This window comes from Microdochium trichocladiopsis, assembly GCF_020744255.1.
Source record: "Microdochium trichocladiopsis strain MPI-CAGE-CH-0230 chromosome Unknown B0I36scaffold_3, whole genome shotgun sequence".
NCBI classification, from domain to species: domain Eukaryota; kingdom Fungi; phylum Ascomycota; class Sordariomycetes; order Xylariales; family Microdochiaceae; genus Microdochium; species Microdochium trichocladiopsis.
In genome coordinates, this window is record NW_025763546.1 from 2,665,328 (window position 1) to 2,683,601 (window position 18,274).

Here is an 18,274-nt window from a genome sequence, read left to right on the forward strand (position 1 = left end):
ATCATGTGCAACAAAGGGACCGAATTTCATTTTGAAGTCCGTAGGTGTAGATTCAATATCGTGAACGCCTAAAATTACAATCCAGAGTCAATTCAAAGAAACGTATCCTATGGCCACACCGTGCTTGCACGATACTACTACTTCACGGGTGACTGAGTAGTCCGCCTTCCTCCTAGTCCTGGTTGTCTTCTGTCCTTGGATCATCCATCTATCTGCTTTTCACCTCGGTGCCAATAGCTCTCGTGCCTCTTGAAACGGTGTATCGACGTATGTGTGAGTGAGAAATTCCCATCGGAAATAGCAAGGGCAACACAGGGCCGAAACCCACATGCACGAGATCTAGCGGCCAAGACGACCACGAGCAATCTCTGTGGTGAACTAGCCAGCCAGCCAATCGCATCTCCAGTTATACTTGAGTCGACCATGGTGTGACAGCTACATAGTACACAAAAAAAAAAAAGGTACTTTGACATCAAGTCAGCCACAGCCATTTATGGAGTCAACACTTCCTACACCATCAGCACCGCCACCGGCAGTCATGACACGAGCACATGTGGAACACCAGTAGGCGTAGCGGTCAATAACAGCCTTACGTGCCCCATTTTCTTGTTCACAGCTGCGCATTGCACCATATCTCCCCCGCTGTGTGCCCTTGGACTTGAAGCTGAAGAAGGCGATGCGTCCGCCACGTGGCACCCCTCTCTCTCTACGAAAGGGCTCTTTTAGTCTCCGAGATACCCAGTTCCGAGCGACACTTCACCAAATCTAGTCCACCACCACGCGACGTTTGTGACGGGGGACAGGTGGGCGTCCCATAGGTGATGATGATATATGCCCACCCCATCCAGGCACACACACACACACACACACACACACACATACACGCCCAGGCACGCGCACCAGATATCCCGCCTGGCCGACAAGCCTGTAATTAGATATTAAAAAGCGGAGAGAGTTGGGGTTACTCTACCAATTCTCCGGAATCTTGATGCGGTTAGCATTGGCTGACCTTTCGTCCCGTGCTTCCGTGGATGGGCTTGGGCGGTACTTGCCGTGGTGCTCTTCTCCTGCAGAAGTCGCGGGGAAAAGTTAAGTCAAGCTTGCGAGTTCTAGGGGGGGCCCCAGGGTTCTGTGTACCTGAAAGGCGTTGTCTCTTCTCGTTACCTGCCTTTTCCCCCTGTGAGGGTTTCTAAGGGTTCGGTGTAAGGGGGTTCGGGGAGATGACGCTTTGACAAAAACCAATGTTTGTGTCTCGTCTGCCTCATCTCCTCGGCTGGAAGAAGTCCCCGATTTGAGATGACAGTGCCAGTTCATGTGGCGTAGATGACGGGACGTGGTAGGCAATTTCGGTCCTGGGCGAGTTGATCCTATAGAGCTCAAGCACGAACACCCGCCACTACGGAGGCGATGTTGCTCGCCCAGTTGCACCACTACAGATTGACGAAGTGCTCCTCGAGGCGGAGTTGCACGCCACCACCAGCGGCGGCAGCAGCAGGAGCTGAATGCACGTCGGGGTGCTGGGCGCAGGGCGACGGAGTACGGCTTGGTTTGGAACTAAAAGGCTGTGAAGCCACCCTTGTAATGTCCATCCGCTCGGCCGGAGGGCCACCACACACATGCGGCAAGGAAACGTGCTCAAAGATCCCCCAGCGGTGGCTTTCGGATCTGCTGCCCCAGGGCCCCTGTAAGGCGGGTGAGCTAATGTACACTTCTTTACTTACGTCCGGATGCCCACCCGCATTGTTGCTGTCGTTGGGCGACAGCCATCTCGAGGACCCGCCCCCGGATCAGCAGCGCGGCAGCGAGCCAGCACGCACCCCGTATTGGGTGTTGCATGTCCTGCAGGGTCTCCTCGTCTGTGGTCTGGTCCTGTGTGTGCGGCACTACCCCAGTCTCACGTCCTGTGAGTTGCCCTAGTGGCTGCGGATAGCCTTGATTTGAAAAGCCTGCGGACTCATTCTTGATTAGTAGCCACACAAGAAAAGCCAACAAGAGCTCTTTGCACTTGTTGTGCAGGGGCTGCTTTTCCCCTGTTTGCACCGCAGTGTCACCAGGCATCTTTGCTGCGCGAGTGAACTGGCCAGCCTGGTCCAAGCCAGGAGGAATACGAGTAACACTCTGTTTGGTTAAACCATGACCGGTTACATCTCCTGTCGAATTGACATACCGGGATCCAGTATGTTTGGAAATCATTGAGATGAGCCATGTGGATGTGCCACTTAGCGGCCCAGGCTGTGGATTTTAGGGTTCTCTACATTGACGACAGCTCAGACCTGGGCGATATGATGGTGTTCAATGCTTCGCAAGGCAGGTAAGACTTACGGGGCCTATTCTTGAGAAACCTGGGTACGTGGTGTCAAGTCCATGGCAGAAGAGCGCCGGGCTAATCCGTTCGCACCAACGAAGCAGAGAGTACAATCTAGAAAGAGCTTAATCTCCACAATGTTCTGGGTTCCCTCCAACGCGCGAACGCCATAAAGGAAGGCCGGGTTGCCAGGGGTCCTGTATTTGGCCTTTGCCAGGGTGGGTGAGTTGGTAGTACTGCGTATGATTGGGATTGTCGAGCAGGGCGAGATGAGCTCTAGCCTGGCCGATCATCGCAGGGATTAGTCCTGCAGATGAAGCGTCTCAGTTTGATGCGTCAAGACTACATTGTGGCGTCATCTTCATGTTTGTTTGGTATTATTTGGAAAGGCCGTCACATTCAAGCCGGTCGCTGGTCCTTTCTCTCCACGGCCGCCCACACACATTTGTCGCTGACCGGAGCCGATCCTGACCTCGTCGCAATATATACTTGCATACTGAGGCTACTCATTAGTCTACATGCATGACGAAACCATGTCATCGGTGTAGGCATTGTCGTGGAGAAATTTCAGACCTTTTCGGCGCCCTCAAATCACAGGCATGTCTATGGGATCTTGGGACAAGAGGATATAGATCCTCGGCCGGAATCGAAGAAATGACGGGCGCTTGCCGCGAAACTGGCGCTGTATGCTGAGGGCTTTGTGCCACTCATGATTGAGATTATCACGACTGGTGAGGCCTTCCAAGGTTGTTCTGCCCAGGTGTGAATGTAGAGTCTGTCGAGATTACTCCATGATGCAGTGTGCTGCCCATCCCTGGACAAGCAGGGCCTGGGGAGTGCGGGCCGCTCCCCGGGTTGATTGGACGGATCGCCGGCTTAAGGTGGAGCAAGGTTAGTTGGTCGTTCGCCATTGTCATAACTCGGTCAGCAAGGACCGTCCAGCATTTCCAAATCCAATACCTGGCATGACTGCTTTCGGATGTCTAAGAACAATCATGAAGGCCTCGTGACAACCACTGGAGCCGATCACTGCTCACACCAGCATCCATTCCCGATGGATGGCGCAGACGGCGTGTAGGGGCAATGCAGTCCGTACGATCACAACTGTCGAGGTCTTGACTGCCAACAGCCCGGTCTGACCCATGTATTGCATGTCAGGTTTCGGCATCGTAGCGACGTGATTGTCATTTTTCACAGCGCTGTGCTTGTCATCCTGGTCCTTCTTTGGTGGAAGATGACATCCACACCCGCCTGGCTGGGTGAGGGAGACTCAAGCACTCCAGCACTTAGAGCGGATCCGTTTAAGCGAGCCAGTCGAAACAGTCGACCATAAGCCACATGGGCGTTCTGCTCGCAGCACCAAGCCAGGACGGTACTAGTGAGAGACTCACCGACAGCTTGCGGACCTGCGTCTATTTAAGAGTCCCGCGAAAGCATCGGGTGCGGTCGAATCGCCACCCGGGCCAAGCCTGTTTTCCACCAATCGCATGCCGCGGTGGATAGAGCTCTGCAGATGACAAGGTAGCCCGGACCGACTCGCCGACGCCTCCCAGGGGTACGGCGCCGTTAAGTTGCGTAAGTCTCCACCCGACAGCCATGGTTCGTCGGCCACCAGACACACCAAGGACCGATGAGTGGAGTGCTTGCATCCACGATCTCGTGGATGAAAACCTGGGCCAAGTCAGAGAATGCAGCGAATGGCCCAAGTAGGCGGCTTTCTCCAAACCTCAAAAGCAGATGCCACCCCTTCGTCTTAATAGCCCATTGTATTGACCGGAGAGAACCTTGCATCTGTTCGCCTTGACGCAGCTGTCGTCCGATCTACCGGGCCGGCCTGGGCAGTCCTCCGCGTTCCAGAGTGCTGTTCCTTGCGTATGGGGCAGTGGCCATGGAGGATGGCGCTGAGGGGCCCAAGGAGACTGGGCTCGGCTGTGCGCAATAATATGGCACCATCCGCCTCGCATTCAAGGTGGCCGAACAGATCCGACAATTGATGAACATCCATGCCGCACTTGTGCTGAATCCGAGATTGCCATCACCTGCCTAGCGATCCACCCCCGATGGTGGTGATGCGCGCCTGGGACAGCCGCGAAAGCGGTACCCAGAGCTCGAATGGACGGGAAGTCTGACTGGCAGTGTTGGTGGCCTGGCCTGGAACTGCGATGGCAGAGGGCGCGGTGAAGTGTGTGGCAGGAGTGATGATGGCGGTGATCCTCCGCATGCACCCCAGGCGGTGCCCGGGTGGGCCACGCGTGCATGGCACCTACAGCCAGCCGGGACGGCCTACCGGAGCTCTTCCCCAGGCCTTGCAACTGGAGCCATGACCACTCCTGGCGATGGGATGACGGTTGTGCTTGGCGCAGTCCAGGGAACAGAGGCTAGGGCGCAAGCGGTAGGTAACTTTTCATAGCTTTCTCTGGCTGGCTGGGATGCCTCGAACGTGATGTGGATGTGGATGTTTCCGCACCTGGGCCGCATCCCGCAAGCAGGTCCCGCCACCACCACCACCACTCACCAGCGCCAGCGAGGATGGCAGGTCCAGAGAGTGACGACGGTGAAGAGCAATGTCGAAGCGGAGCTGGGTGCGTGTAGTTGGGTTGTATGTCCCCTTTGCCTCACCCCAGCTGTGTAATACCCCAAGCTGGGGGTGGACGGGACTGGTGCCGGCGAGTCACGTCGTGCCTGCCTGCCTGCCTGCCTGCCCGGGCGCATGGGATGGGAAGGGAACCCTGGATCGTGCCAACCCAACCTCTACTGGCGTAAGAACCTCGAGGCAGCAGAGCAGCAGGCCAGACACTGTCACGAGCGTCCCGCATCCCCACACGCAATCCACCTCGCTCTGTGCTTGGCCCTTTTTCCTTCTCGACGCCTCCGCAGCGCCCACCCCAACGGCCGCCGGCCCACCCCTCCCCTCCCCCTCCCTCGTCCACCAACCTCATCGCCCCCAGCTCTGTCCAAGTCCGTCCCCTCCCTAATTTTATGGACTTGGAGACCCCAGGGCTTCTTCTGCACGGACGGGGCCGTGTTCTCGGGGTGGTCTTCCATGTATGCTGGCTGGTGTTGTTCCGCACACGGGCCCCTCTACCGCCACCCTCGCTCGTACCGCTCCTCGCCGCCGTCTGCCCAAGCACTCTTTGCCCCGGCCTCCAGCCTGTCCCCACCTCCAACAACAAGTCAAGAACCCCAACTTGCAGATCGACTCATGGTCCTGCAGCCGTGACCCTTTCCCCCTCGACTTCCCCATACTCATATAACGCCTCGTCAGCAGCCGGGGCACTCGCTCACGGCAGTCCTCGTTTCCAAGGTTCTGCTCGCCGACCACGCCTCTAGTCCTCTGCTTGGCCGCAGCTCGGCACCCACGTCAGCCCATCGCCTTTGCCTGTTCATCGCCAACCGCACGGGCACAAGCTCCACGTCGCAGTCTCTTCCGGTTCACAGTCTCGCTCTTTGACACCTGGCTTTTGGTCGGCGAGATTTTCTCAACCAGTGCTATCGACTCCAATTTGCCCACAAAATAGACGTGGATTGCAACTACTGCGGACGTTTCTGGGAATCGCCATCCGGACCACCTCACGAGGCCCCTTAGCACCGACATGGAAACCGATCGACTGTGATCCCCTTTCACCTTCTGGCGGATATCCCAACGACCTCATCACTAGACCCGACCTGGGCTAAAGATTTGTACCACAAGATACAACGCTAGACTCACAGGCTCACGAAATGCTGTCAAATCCCCTCCAGAGGTTCTCGCCCTACCACTCGCTTCAGGCGACCGGCGGGCTGGCAAATGGTGCACATGTTAGCCAGAACCACTTCCAGCAGAATACCTCGCTCCGCCATGGCAATCAATATGGGGTTGCCCACATGCAACAACAAGTAGGCGTGCAGATACCACCACTTGCACGTGCAAATCCAGCAAAACACCGGCACCATCCTTATGCCGACACTGCGGCAAAGTCAAATGGCAGGTCGGGTGTCGTACGAAGACGCATCAGCCGGGCCTGCGATCAGTGCAACCAGCTGCGCACAAAGTGTGATGGCCAGCATCCTTGTGCCCATTGTGTTGGTATGTATCCTGTCGTCTTCACATGCACATCTCACTCTAGGACTGACACATTTCATCCAGAGTTTGGGCTCGGCTGCGAGTATATGCGCGAGCGCAAGAAGCGGGGGAAAGCCTCTCGCAAGGACCTTGCCCAGCAGGCCGCAGCTTCCAAGGCTGCGTCATCCACCGAAGATAATGGCGGCACCTCTCCCGAGGCCCGGGCAGACGCCGCATCGCCATCCGATACACCTGCCGAAGAGACGAACGGCGATCAGTCCTTACGACACACCTCTAGAGAGCTGGACGACAGTCTTGAGCGATTGCCGACCCAGGAGACAGCGAGCCACAACCACCCAGCATCCGGCCTGCAAAGCCTGGCCGAGCTGAGCTCGCACCAACCACATATTCCCACAGAGCAGATGACCATGGAAGGTACCCAACTAGAAAGTCCAAACACGATGGCAATGGCTGCATACGGCACAGTCCCAGACTCCTATGAAGGTGCAGGCCTGAGCCCAAATATGCTGTCGAGGCAGGGCCCAAACTCCTTCAATCCGGGGTCAGCTCAGCTCGCGGACTATCCAAATCTCCCATTCGGAATGTCTGGTCAGACTCCGCCCACATACTCTGCTGATGGTCACGTCACATTCCAGATGGACCAGAATCAAATCGGCGGGTACTCGATGCCAAGGGATCCCGCCTCTCCCTCCTGGATGCCCATGGCATCATCTCCGAACCACTACCAACCACAGCTGGCCCAAAACAAATATTCTCAAGTTCGATATCCTGTCCTGCAGCCACTGCTCCCTTATCTGAACAATATCATCCCGATTTCGCTAGCTTGTGATCTCATCGAGCTCTATTTCGCAAGTTCATCTTCGGCCCACGCCCACCCGATGTCACCATACATCCTTGGCTTAGTCTTTCGGAAACGATCGTTCCTGCATCCACGAAAACCTCGGGTTTGCCAGCCTGCCCTCCTCGCGAGCATGTTATGGGTTGCTGCTCAGACTAGTGATGCTCCTGCTCTTACGAGTGTCCCTTCGGCTAGAACTAGGATATGCCAAAAGTTGCTCGAGCTCACAGTCAGTCTGCTCAAGCCATTGATTCATACGCCAACGGGAGAAGGGTCTCCTTTGACAACGGCAGTCAACCATGGGGTTGCGCTCGGGGGACTTGGCGTCGCTCTCCCAGGCAGTATCAGCATGGAAGGACTTGCAGGCGAGTTTGGCGCTTTTGGGGCAGCAGGCACACTTGACGACGTTGCGACTTATATACATCTCGCGACGGTCGCGTCTGCCAGTGAATACAAGGGCGCAAGCTTGCGATGGTGGAACGCTGCCTGGTCTCTGGCAAGGGAGCTCAAGCTCGGACGCGAACTGCCATCCTATCCAACCATCAACTCCAACGATCACCTCGACGCAGACTGTGATGCACAGCAAGATGAGATTCTTGGCGGTCGTGCCACCCCTGGCTCTGCCACCGAAGAAGAACGCGAGGAACGAAGACGCATTTGGTGGCTCGTCTACATCGTCGATCGGCATCTTGCACTTTGTTACAACCGGCCACTGTTCCTCCTCGACGTGGAGTGTGAATCTTTGAGACAGCCCATGGACGACACAGAATGGCAGAACGGAAGCTTCGAAGAACGCCCAATCGACGATCTCCTCAAGGCCCACCATAGCCGGCCTTGTGGTCCCCCAATGAAGTGCTCTGGCCACAGCATTTTTGGCTATTTCCTGCCACTTATGACCATCCTGGGCGAGATCGTGGATCTTCACCACGTCAGAAACCACCCACGCTTCGGCATCGGCTTCCGGACCGCCCCGCAATGGGACGAACAGCAAATGGAAATCGTTCGCCACCTGGAGGATTATGCGCAAAGTTTGAAAGAATTCGAGCTCGGGAATTTGCAAGGCCATCCGGACGAGACGAACAATGACTCGACCACGAATGATCACGGCGATACTCATTCGCCATCGGGGCGATCCGTACACACCAACTCCTCGAGGATGACGGAGTCGGACGTGCAGACCAGGATAGTCACATCGTACGGAACACATGTCATGCATGTACTGCATATTCTACTGACTGGGAAGTGGGATCCTATCAATCTATTTGACGACAACGATTTGTGGATTTCGTCCCAGGAGTTTATCGATGCAACGGCACATGCTGTCTCGGCGGCCGAGGCCATTGGCAACATTCTCGAATACGATCCTGGACTAGAGTTCATGCCATTCTTCTACGGAATTTACCTGCTGCAGGGCTCGTTCCTCTTGCTCTTGATTGCAGACAAACTTCAGGGTGAGGCCTCGCCAAGTGTGGTTCGAGCTTGCGAAAGCATTGTAAGAGCCCACGAGGCTAGTGTGGTCACCCTCAACACGGAGTATCAGGTAAGCTTCATATCGACACATGACTAGATGCTTTTGCATTGATGTGCCAGTGCTGACATGCTTTTCCCACAGCGTAATTTCAGCAGAGTTATGCGCAGCGCGCTCGCACAAGTGAAGGGACGTGTCTCGGAAGATTTGGGCGAACAGCATCAGAGGCGTAGAGAACTTCTTGGACTCTACCGGTGGACCGGGAATGGCACCGGTCTTGCGCTGTAGTTGCTGGGTGGGTAATGGACTTGCAGAATTCGGATCATGGAACACTTATGAATGTACAAAAATGGGAACGATGTAGCATGGCGTTTGGATACAAATTATCATCTTGGGAACTGGGCCGGCGCACGTAGCGGCAAAGGGAAGGTTCTAAAAGAGCTTGGTTCAACGAGATGTCGAGTAGGTAGCGCTCGGTGTTTTGGTGTCATTTTGAGAGACGGAGCAATCTGTCGAAGTTTAGCAAGCAGGACAAGGATTGGAATTGAGTAATATCTCCTCAACTGCATACCGCCCGGCTTGTGAGCGATTGATAGGCCTGTCTAGTCTAGCACTTTGTGCTTGTGTCCAGACTGGGGACACGGCAAATGTTCACTGGTTGACGTTCTGTGTTCTCGAGGGCCACACCAGGTGGGGCTGGCTTGTGTTGCACTCTATCTCGTCTTGCCTCGTCGCAACCTTTAGGCGGGGCATGAACAACCGCTCCCGCTAGACATGAGCCACATTGAGCTGGTACACGTCACCTCGCCTGCCAATACCCAGAAAGTCTCGGAAAGCAAAGTCCGGAACCCACAACAAAACTTTTAGTGAGGCGGGCTCAAGTGCTCCTTGCTGGAAATCGAGCATGGCCACCACCGAGGAGAGCAAGAGGCGTGCCGAGGAGCTCGTTCCGCGGTTCCAGTTTGAGAAGGTCCTGAACCATGGTGAGTGACTGGGCCTTTCGTTTCTCAATGCCCGACCGCTTCATCTCACGATGTGTGCGCTCTGAAGAGTGTTGGGATCACCCTGATGCCGTCTTGACGAGCTATTGCGCACGGAAAGATAAAAACCCCCCAAAAATAGTATTGCATGGTGGTTTTGGTCTTTGACTACTTCCAGATGCCGAGAGCGGTCACGTCCCGACTCCCTTGTTATACTTGCTCGCATATCTTTACCACGCCAGTGGTGGAAATGATATGAGCATCGCGATCAAACCCGCAATTCATCCCCCCTTACTGCCTTTCCTCTCAACCCAAGCCTGCCGCTAGACTGAGCGGGAATCTGTCGTTTTACAGCCAGCCATAAACTAATCACTATCCCCATGACGCGGGATCTAGATGGAGGAGGACGCCGCATCACCCTTCTCGGCGCAATCGACCAGCAGCCGGCTCTTCTGATCCTGGATCGGGCCCCCTTGCCCGACGCGGAAGAGTACCTTTCGGCTCTCCCAAGCAACCTGCGCAGCCTGGCGAACCTGGGCAACAACGACATCTACTCGTGGTTTCTGGCCTCCGGCGGGCCCGTGTTCACCGTTGGCGACGGCGACGACAACACTAGCAGCAACAACAAGAAGGACAAGTACGCCGACTTCAAGATCGACCTCATCTGGCCGTGCACGGACAAGCACATCAAGAAGCACAGCCGGCAGGGCGCGCGGGCGGTGCACGAGACGCCCCAGATCTACGCGGACCACGTGCGGCCGCTGATGGAGGCCAGCCGCGCAGAGGGCCGGCTGAACTGGGTGTACAACATCATCGAGGGCCGCAAGGAGGTCGAGGACGTCATCTACCGCACGCCGCTCGGCCGGGACGGGGACGAGGGGTTCCTGATGCTGCCGAACCTGCACTGGGACCGAACGACGACCGAGGCGCTGCACCTGCTCGGCATCGTCGAGCGGCGGGACCTGTGGAGCCTGAGGGACCTCCGGAAGAAGCACATCCCCTGGCTGCGGCACATGAAGGCCAAGATGGTGGACGCGACGGTCGCGACGTACCCGGAGATCGAGGCCGACCAGCTCAAGCTGTTTGTGCACTATCACCCGACGTACTACCACTTCCACATCCACGTGGTGCACGTCATGCTGGAGCCGACGGGGACGCAGGGTGTCGGCAAGGCCGTGGGACTGGACAGCATCATTGAGCAGCTCGAGGGCATGCAAGGGGACGAGGAGACGGGCATGGACACGGTCACAATGAACTATACGGTGGGCGAGGCCTCGGAGCTCTGGACTGATGTATTTCTGCCGCTTAAGCTCAAGACCTCCGGTAAATCTTCTCTACAGCAATGACCAGGTCATTGACGCCGGCGCCAGAGGGGCAGTCGGACCATTCCCCATCGTCCCTTATGCAGTAGATCTGCTCGTCTAAACGGACGGTGCAGCTCTTCGTCACTCCAGCCTGTTGGGGATGAGAGACAATGTCAGAATAGAGTAGACAACAGCAGATAAAAGGCACACCCCATGATGACGAACGGAGACTTACCGCGGCCGTCCTCTGAACACTGCTGCGCAGCATACTCATGCCCAACGCGCCATCGTCCTGGGCGGCACAGTTGTTGAGCTTGCCAAAGTCGATGCCATGCTCGAGGGCACAGTCCTCCACAAGCTCGCGCTGCGGAATGAGCTTGTAGTCACGGGTGAGGCACATGGTGAAGCCGAGATAGATCTTGGGGTCCGGGTAGAGGTGGGCGGCGCACAGCTCGATAATGTTGCCCATGCACTCGTTGGGGCCGTGCTTGCACTCGACGCCGTCGTTCTCGGTCGGGGTGCCGATGTACGACAGCGTAAAGTTGACCTTGTCGTAGACGCGCATCATGGCGGGGAGGACGAGCTCCTTCAGGCAGTCCTTGGCGTCGGGGCACTTGCTCATGATGTGCGCCTCCAAAGGCACAAGGTGCGTGTTAGCGGATGGCAGATCCGCATCCGGTGTGAAGTATGGAAATGCCGGGGTTTTGAGCGTCTTCTGCGGCACTGGCAGGGGGACGTCTGACGTGGACTGGTGCACGACGATGCGGCTGACACGGGTCGCGGTATACTTGCCGCTATAGAGGCAGTAGAGGACGATCGTGGCGATGAGGAAGAGGGCGACGGCGCGGTGCCGGCGGGGCGCGCGTCCCCGGACGGGGAGCTTCGAGTCCTCGACGGTGGGGAGGATGTTCTTGGCCGCCATCTTTTGGGTGGGAGCGTTTGGGCGACTCGGCCAGCGAGGCGGAAGGGCGGGTTTCTGTTGACGATGGATGATGGGTTGGAGTTGTAGTCGGCAATCCACCAGCCCCAGCCGTGCTGTACGTGCCTGCATGCAAGAGCACCCAGGCACACACCTACGCTTACCTAAGCGGCACTGTCTCAGATGATTTGCCAAGCACGCCCATTGCTAAAACAACGGGTCTCGCACCCCGGATTTACCAGAGACATACGATTCTGGAGGCATACTTCGTGCTTGCTCTGACAGCTGCTGGACTTTGGTATTATGCACGTGTGTGTATCTCACACACACAGCGTCGTTATCACCATTGAATCAAACTGACTGCCGTCGAAGCAGACCTTGAGTGCAGGTGGTCCGCAGCAGCAAACATGCAGGCAGTCACGTCTGGGAGGTTGTTCGTTCCTTCGCACTTTCCCCTCCCGGGCGGTGACTGACAGGACGGACCGGACCCGCCTCGTGAATTTTGTTGCCCGGCTAAGCTAATGCACGATCCGCCATGCCATGTCCTCCCCGACCTGTCCACATTTCACACTCTGCATTGTCATGGTAAACCAGCTTCGCGAGAAATCAGAGCGCCACAATCTTGCTTAGCTGCAGCTGCAGGACCCTTTGGAATCCTTCAGGAATCCCGTCGCAGCGGTCGGCTCCCCTCGTTGCGGCGACATTGTCCAGGCAAGCAAGCCGTTCGGCCAGTGGCAGGCGGCTACAGTGCCCACCAGGCCCGCTGCCAGACGTAACGTCACCTTGCAGGCAGGGTCCAGACCAGCGCTTGCTCCGGTTCCTGGCTCTCAACACCATCACAGCCAAGCCGGCAGGAAGGACCCTTTCGATCGCCATCCCAGCTCCCGCAGCTCACACGCTGACCCTGAGACCCTGATTTTTCTGCGTCCTGCGCCACTGCCATTACGGGCCCAATCCGCAGCAACCGAGAGCCATGTTCGACTGGGCCACGGCCAGATCTAGCTGAGGGCGGCACCGTACCCACTGCAGCCCCATCGTGACGCCCTCATCCACCTTCCAGCCACGGCTAATCTGCTGTCCCTGGCTGGACCCCGAGAAAGGGACTTTCTCACTGCAGCGACTCCTCCTGACACGACGCTCCCCCACCTCTGGCCCAGGGTCTTGCCCAGATTTGGGATCAGGGTCCTCCCGGACAATCAGCCCCGGTCTGCACAAAGCGTTCTGAGAAGCAGGAAAAACGAGAGGGACGACAAGGGCCGGCAACCAAGATTCCGGGCATCGAACACGAGGGCACAAACGGCTCGACCTAGTGGTCATTGCTTATTTATTCATGGGAGACTGTCATCAGGGCTACCGCCACCCGTCTCACCTTCTCGTCCAAAGAACCTCGGAGCTCTCAAGGTCTCTATCCAAGCATCCAGATAGGAAGGTTACCCATAGCCTCCAGCCCTCGTGGTAGCAGCATCCCGACCACAAGGGGATTTAGGCCCAACCGAACGGACAAGAACAGCAGCGATGGCTCCCTTCAGCGTTGAAGACTATCTGGCCCCCCTCCAGTGTAGCACGGAGACAGCCCATCAATTGTCCCATGAGATGTACCGGACCTTCCAGCGCTTGTCTGCCGAATCCCTCGATCAGTTTCTGCCTACCCCCATTGCGGAGTCTATACTGCGGCCTGCAGATGGCCAGCACACTGGACGGTAAGATCCCTCATCACCTCACCAGTCCTTCACGCCTATTGCCACGTCCTTCAGCTCATACTGACCATCGTGCAGGTATCTTGCCATAGACATGTAAGTGCACTAGCAGCCTGCTGGTATGGAATTCATAGACCTTGCTGACAACCACGTAGTGGAGGGACTAACCTTCGCGTCGGGTTCATTGAACTCCCGGGGAATGCGGTTAAGCGCAGACTCGTTGCCGATCAATCAGATCCCAACCTTTCTGCCCCAGACACAGGATCGCCACCTTTTCAAAGGCTTCTCGAGAGGTCATGGCCGATTCTGGAACACCTGAAGAGCCAGACTGCTGAAGACCTGTTCAAGTGGATTGGCACTTGCATCGTTGAGGTGGTGCAAGCAGGCCGCGATGCCTTCAACTACTCTCCAGAAGACGAGCTGCCAATGGGCGTCACCTTCAGCTTCCCGATGGTACAACAGACACTCTCGGACGCCACACTTATGACGATGGGGAAGGGCTTTACAATGTCGTCCAAAATGGACCTCGCGACACATTTGCGCAACGGATATAAGGCTTCCGCTCCCGCAGACCTGCCGAGAATCACAGTGTCAGCTATTCTGAACGACTCCGTAGCCACTCTTGTCTCATTCATACACCAATCTCAGGAGCATAAGGCTTTCAAGGCTGCCATGGGCCTGATTGTAGGCACAGGCTGCAATGCCACCATCCCGCTGCGAGATGACACACTTCACCCTAGTAAGAAGCCCAGCAAGATCGGTGTTGCGGCCACAAGCCAAGCGGTTCACGAGAATATTGCTGTCAACACGGAATGGAGCATCAACGGTACTGCGCCCGCTCTCAGGAAGTTTAAGCTCGTTACGTCCTGGGATGAACAGCTAGATGCAGCAGGTGAAGCACCCGGATTCCAGCCGCTCGAGTACATGACCGCCGGTCGGTACCTGGGTGAGCTTGGCCGCCTGATACTGCTCGAGTACATGATTGGCCACCTGGGTCATACTGTCGACCAGATACCAGCACGTCTTCTGGAGCGCTTCGGCCTGACCACGAAATTCCTCAGCCACTTCCGACCAGATCACTCTGACACTGACTTGGTTCAGACGTTGGAAACTGAATTTCCCAGCAGCACAGCCGCTACTTCATTTGCCTGGACTGATGACCTGGCGCAGGTCTTGTATCGTACAGCCAAGGCCATCGAGCTGCGAGCTGCGGGCATCATTGCCGCTGCCATCGTTGGCCTGTTAGCATGCGCAGGTGACATACCACTCCGGGGGGCACTTGAGAACAAGGTGGCACAACAGCAGAGTACTGAGCACTCGTCTGCTGAGACGAGAATACTAGGCGTCGGTTATACGGGCGGCTGTATAATGCACTTCCAGGACTACCTGGAGGATGTCGAACATTTCCTTGCAACCATCTTGGAGAGAGAGTTCGGCAAGGACCCTGCTATCCGCATAGTGCTCAAGCCGTGCCACGATGGTGGCATCACGGGTGCTGGCGTCCTCTGTGCTGCATCACTGCGAGCAGCGTCTGTTTCTACTGTTGGCTCTGCCACAGCGGTTTGCGCATAACACAGTGTTCTCTCACTAGTTGCCTTTCTTGTTTCTGCGCCTTTGAGGGCTGCTTTTTATACCCATGGCGAGCGCACGGGGCATACAGACGACAGCGAGCTTTATTGGGTTTTGCATTGGGTTGAAGATTATGATGCGATATGATGAGCAATACACGAGCTATGAATTACAGAACAGATTTTGATCATCAATGGAGACTTGCCTCGCTGGTACAATGAATGTCCAGGTGAAAGCGTTCTTCGCGGGGTGCGAATAGGACAACCATTGTGATGGGCGTACGGTATAGCTGCACGACTGGAGATGCTCCCTCTATTCAGCAGTTCCCTACTCGACACAGATGTACAGGTCTTCTTCTCCACTGCCAAACCCACGTAGCCTTGCCGTGATTCTTTTTTGCATTACCAATCCACTGGCAGTAGTACACATATATGCAAGATTCGGGCAATAAATACGCCAGCCGTCCCCAGTCCATGGTGGAAAAAGCATCATGATGAGGAAGTCTACTAATGATACCCATTCACTCCGTCCTGCGCGACAAGCGCGTCCAGCTCCTCCCTGTTGCGCCGGTACTCCTCCTGGGCCTCGCGCTCGCGGCGCGTGACGTGTGTGACCTCCTCCATCAGAGCCTCGCGGCGGCTGCGAATGGTGATCTCCTCGGAGATGGAGAGCGTGCGGAACGCGCTGAGCGCGGCGCGAGCCTTTTCCAGGGCCTCGGCTGCCTCGGCCATCTTCCCACGCAGCATCTTCGCGCGCTGCTGGTACCCGCCCAGGTGCAGCGTGAGCTTCTTCTCGAGCTTGGCAGACTTTTCAACTGTAGCCATGGTGGACTCTTGGACAGACTGTCGTGGGTGGGGAAATGGTCAGTAAGGTCGGTTCATAGTTGAGGGCATATTTGGGCCGGAAAAGAGAAGTGGGAAAACTCACTGCTAAGGCGGACTTCATCGCCGCAATCTCCTCCTCGTCGTCATCGTCCTCGTAGCAGCCGAGTCCTAAGAGGATGGCGTTGCTGTTCTCTCGGTTGAATGTCGCCTCAACTTCGGCAGGCTTGATGTCTCCTCTCGTCTCACTCAAAATCTGAAGACGGGCTTGAGCCAGAGCGTCGTCGTCAATCTGTTGCAGGGGCACTTGTTTCGCTGCAACAGCAGAGTTGACGAGAGGGTATCGGGCTGCATCGTGAGCAATAAGCAGAGCTGCTTCCTTTGCCACCATGGCTTCCAACGGATCCGCCAGAGCTGCAGCACTCTCCAGCAATGTTGAGAGCTCTACACGTTCTGGCCTCGGTAACTCCTTCTGCATCACCTGGGTCCGACGCCGCCGCTCTAGCGCCTCTTGCGCCTCCCGGATCATGCGCTCTCTTCGGTCGCGAAGTTCCGAGTCTTCCGGCAGGTCATCGACGGTTGTAGGCTCCTGTTGATCTTCGGGAAGCTCAAGGTCCCATTCTGTCTCCTTGGGCTTCGGCAAGGATGCGAGTCCGCTCCGAAGTTGGTTCCTTATTGCCAACTGATGCCTCTTCGCGTCACTTCCCGTCGGTGGTAGCATCTCCCCTGCGGCGTTGAGAGCGAATGAATCTCGCGGTGTCCGAAGAGGCGTCTGACCGACACGGTCAGGTGTGGCCAAGACACCATTGGCTCCATTTCTCAGAGGTGTCGCCATAGGATTCGGTGTGGCCATAACCTGCTTTCGTGGTGTAGCACCCTCAAAACCTGTCGAGGAGGCGCCCTCAAAGAGCTCTGCATTATCTCCTCCGAGAAGGGCTGATTGATTCTCGGTCAGCGCCCGAATGTTCCTAATCTCATTGGCAACCCGATCTTCCTGTGGTGGCGCCATAGGAGTTCGAATCGGCGTCTGCCCAGTTAACGTCGAGTATGTGTTGACAAGCCCGCGTGTGGCGTCATTTTCGCTCGACTGGGCTAGCAAGTTTGCGCGTTCACCCATCATACCCATTTTCACAATGTCCTCGAGCTCTCCCTCGCTGACTTGAGGCGCCGGCAAGTTCAGTGCGCGCCGTTTACTGCTCCGTTCTGCTTCCCGGATCTTCTGGGCTTGTCCGGCCTTGAGTGCCGCTTGTGTCGCTGCAGACGTGCCATCCTTGTCATTCTTTCTCCTCTTGCTATTTGGGTCCTCGTCCTCGTCTCCCTTGCGTTTGCTCCCAATCTGCTGCTTCTTGGGATCGAAGGCAGCTCTCTGAAATTCATTGCGGGCTTGTTCATCGTTGGTGTCGTAGAAACCGGGGGCTGGGGCCTTCTCGAAAGGAATGTCGGCATTGTAGTCCATCTGACCTGGCTTGCGGGTAGTGACCTTGATGTTGATCCCGGCCGTCTTGAGCTCACGGCGCTTCTGCAAGGCCGCAAGGCGGCGGGACTCCTCTTGCTGCCGCTCTCGGGCCTTGCGCTTCGCCTTTTTGCCCTGGGTATTGGCCAGACGAGCACGAGCTTCACTCAGCATCTCCTTCTCATCCTCGTCCATATCAATGGTGTCGGGCTTCGCGGGTTTCGTCTCGGGGTCGGGATCGATCTCGCCGGGGCGCAATTTCCTGACATCTTCTGCTGTGGGAGCTTGCGTCTCGCCGCCTTCGGGTCCCGTCAGGCCAAAGGCGCTGGCCTCCCGCTGCTCGGCTTCGTCAAGAAGTTTCTGGTAGCGTTCGAGGCACTGGTTCGCAGTGCGGCCGACGATTGGGGCGATGGTGCGCCATTGTGTTGGCATAAGCTTTGCAAGATGCAGCAGCTTTTCGTCCTCCTCTTTGCTCCATTCAATCTTCTTGATGCTCGGATCCAGCCATTCGCTCCATCGGGCCTTGCACTGCTTTGCCGACTTGCGCGGCAACAGCGAAGACACTCGCGCCCACTGATTCAGCCCATACTTGGACACAGACGCCTTGAGGATCTCATCCTCGATGTTGGTCCACACTCCTCCCTTGACAACGGGCATCTTGGCGGTTGCTATGGTGGTCGGGTGTCCGTGTCAGCCGCGCGACAGGCGCGTGGTGGCGGCTGCGTATAGCCGGCAGAGAGGGTGGCGGGTGAGGCAGCGACCGTCAGCTTCGCTGGCACAATAGCTGGTGGGTGTGGGATGGCGGCGTTGCTGAAGAATTGCCGGAGGCGCAACTTGGCAAAAGTTCGTGACGGAAG

The 18,274-nt window shown here is 56.7% G+C and overlaps 5 protein-coding genes across 5 annotated transcripts; 3 read left to right on the forward strand and 2 right to left on the reverse strand.

Moving 5' to 3' along the window:
* Positions 1 to 5,533: 5,533 nt before the first annotated feature.
* Positions 5,534 to 9,237, forward strand: B0I36DRAFT_318265 (fungal-specific transcription factor domain-containing protein). The gene is made up of 3 exons (XM_046153267.1): positions 5,534 to 6,371; positions 6,432 to 8,746; positions 8,819 to 9,237. The coding sequence occupies exons 1-3, from the start codon at positions 6,026 to 6,028 to the stop codon at positions 8,960 to 8,962; spliced, it is 2,805 nt and encodes a 934-aa protein (XP_046015489.1). The 5' UTR covers positions 5,534 to 6,025; the 3' UTR covers positions 8,963 to 9,237.
* A 341-nt stretch (positions 9,238 to 9,578) lies between these two features.
* On the forward strand, positions 9,579 to 11,000 carry B0I36DRAFT_360775 (HIT-like domain-containing protein; the record flags this gene model as incomplete). The annotated part of the gene is made up of 2 exons (XM_046158377.1): positions 9,579 to 9,657; positions 10,051 to 11,000. The coding sequence occupies 2 exons, from the start codon at positions 9,579 to 9,581 to the stop codon at positions 10,998 to 11,000; spliced, it is 1,029 nt and encodes a 342-aa protein (XP_046015490.1).
* B0I36DRAFT_92050 (uncharacterized protein) lies at positions 10,818 to 12,117 on the reverse strand. The gene has a single exon (XM_046163583.1). It carries the CDS (start codon positions 12,007 to 12,009, stop codon positions 10,966 to 10,968), a length of 1,044 nt encoding a protein of 347 aa, XP_046015491.1. The 5' UTR covers positions 12,010 to 12,117; the 3' UTR covers positions 10,818 to 10,965.
* Positions 12,118 to 13,392: 1,275 nt separating this feature from the next.
* Positions 13,393 to 15,146, forward strand: B0I36DRAFT_347187 (hexokinase-7; the record flags this gene model as incomplete). The annotated part of the gene is made up of 3 exons (XM_046156543.1): positions 13,393 to 13,577; positions 13,653 to 13,670; positions 13,730 to 15,146. The coding sequence occupies 3 exons, from the start codon at positions 13,393 to 13,395 to the stop codon at positions 15,144 to 15,146; spliced, it is 1,620 nt and encodes a 539-aa protein (XP_046015492.1).
* A 503-nt stretch (positions 15,147 to 15,649) lies between these two features.
* On the reverse strand, positions 15,650 to 18,074 carry B0I36DRAFT_238612 (pre-mRNA splicing factor component-domain-containing protein; the record flags this gene model as incomplete). The annotated part of the gene is made up of 2 exons (XM_046149629.1): positions 15,650 to 15,985; positions 16,071 to 18,074. 2 exons carry the CDS (start codon positions 18,072 to 18,074, stop codon positions 15,650 to 15,652), a joined length of 2,340 nt encoding a protein of 779 aa, XP_046015493.1.
* Positions 18,075 to 18,274: the final 200 nt, after the last annotated feature.

Coding starts and splice junctions, on each gene's coding strand:
- B0I36DRAFT_92050 (XM_046163583.1), bottom strand. CDS start 12,009: ATGCAGGCACGTACAGCACGGCTGGGGCTGGTGGATTGCCGACTACAA.
- B0I36DRAFT_318265 (XM_046153267.1), top strand. CDS start 6,026: ATGCTGTCAAATCCCCTCCAGAGGTTCTCGCCCTACCACTCGCTTCAG. Junction 6,372..6,431: donor TCCTTGTGCCCATTGTGTTG/GTATGTATCCTG, acceptor CATTTCATCCAG/AGTTTGGGCTCGGCTGCGAG. Junction 8,747..8,818: donor CCCTCAACACGGAGTATCAG/GTAAGCTTCATA, acceptor CTTTTCCCACAG/CGTAATTTCAGCAGAGTTAT.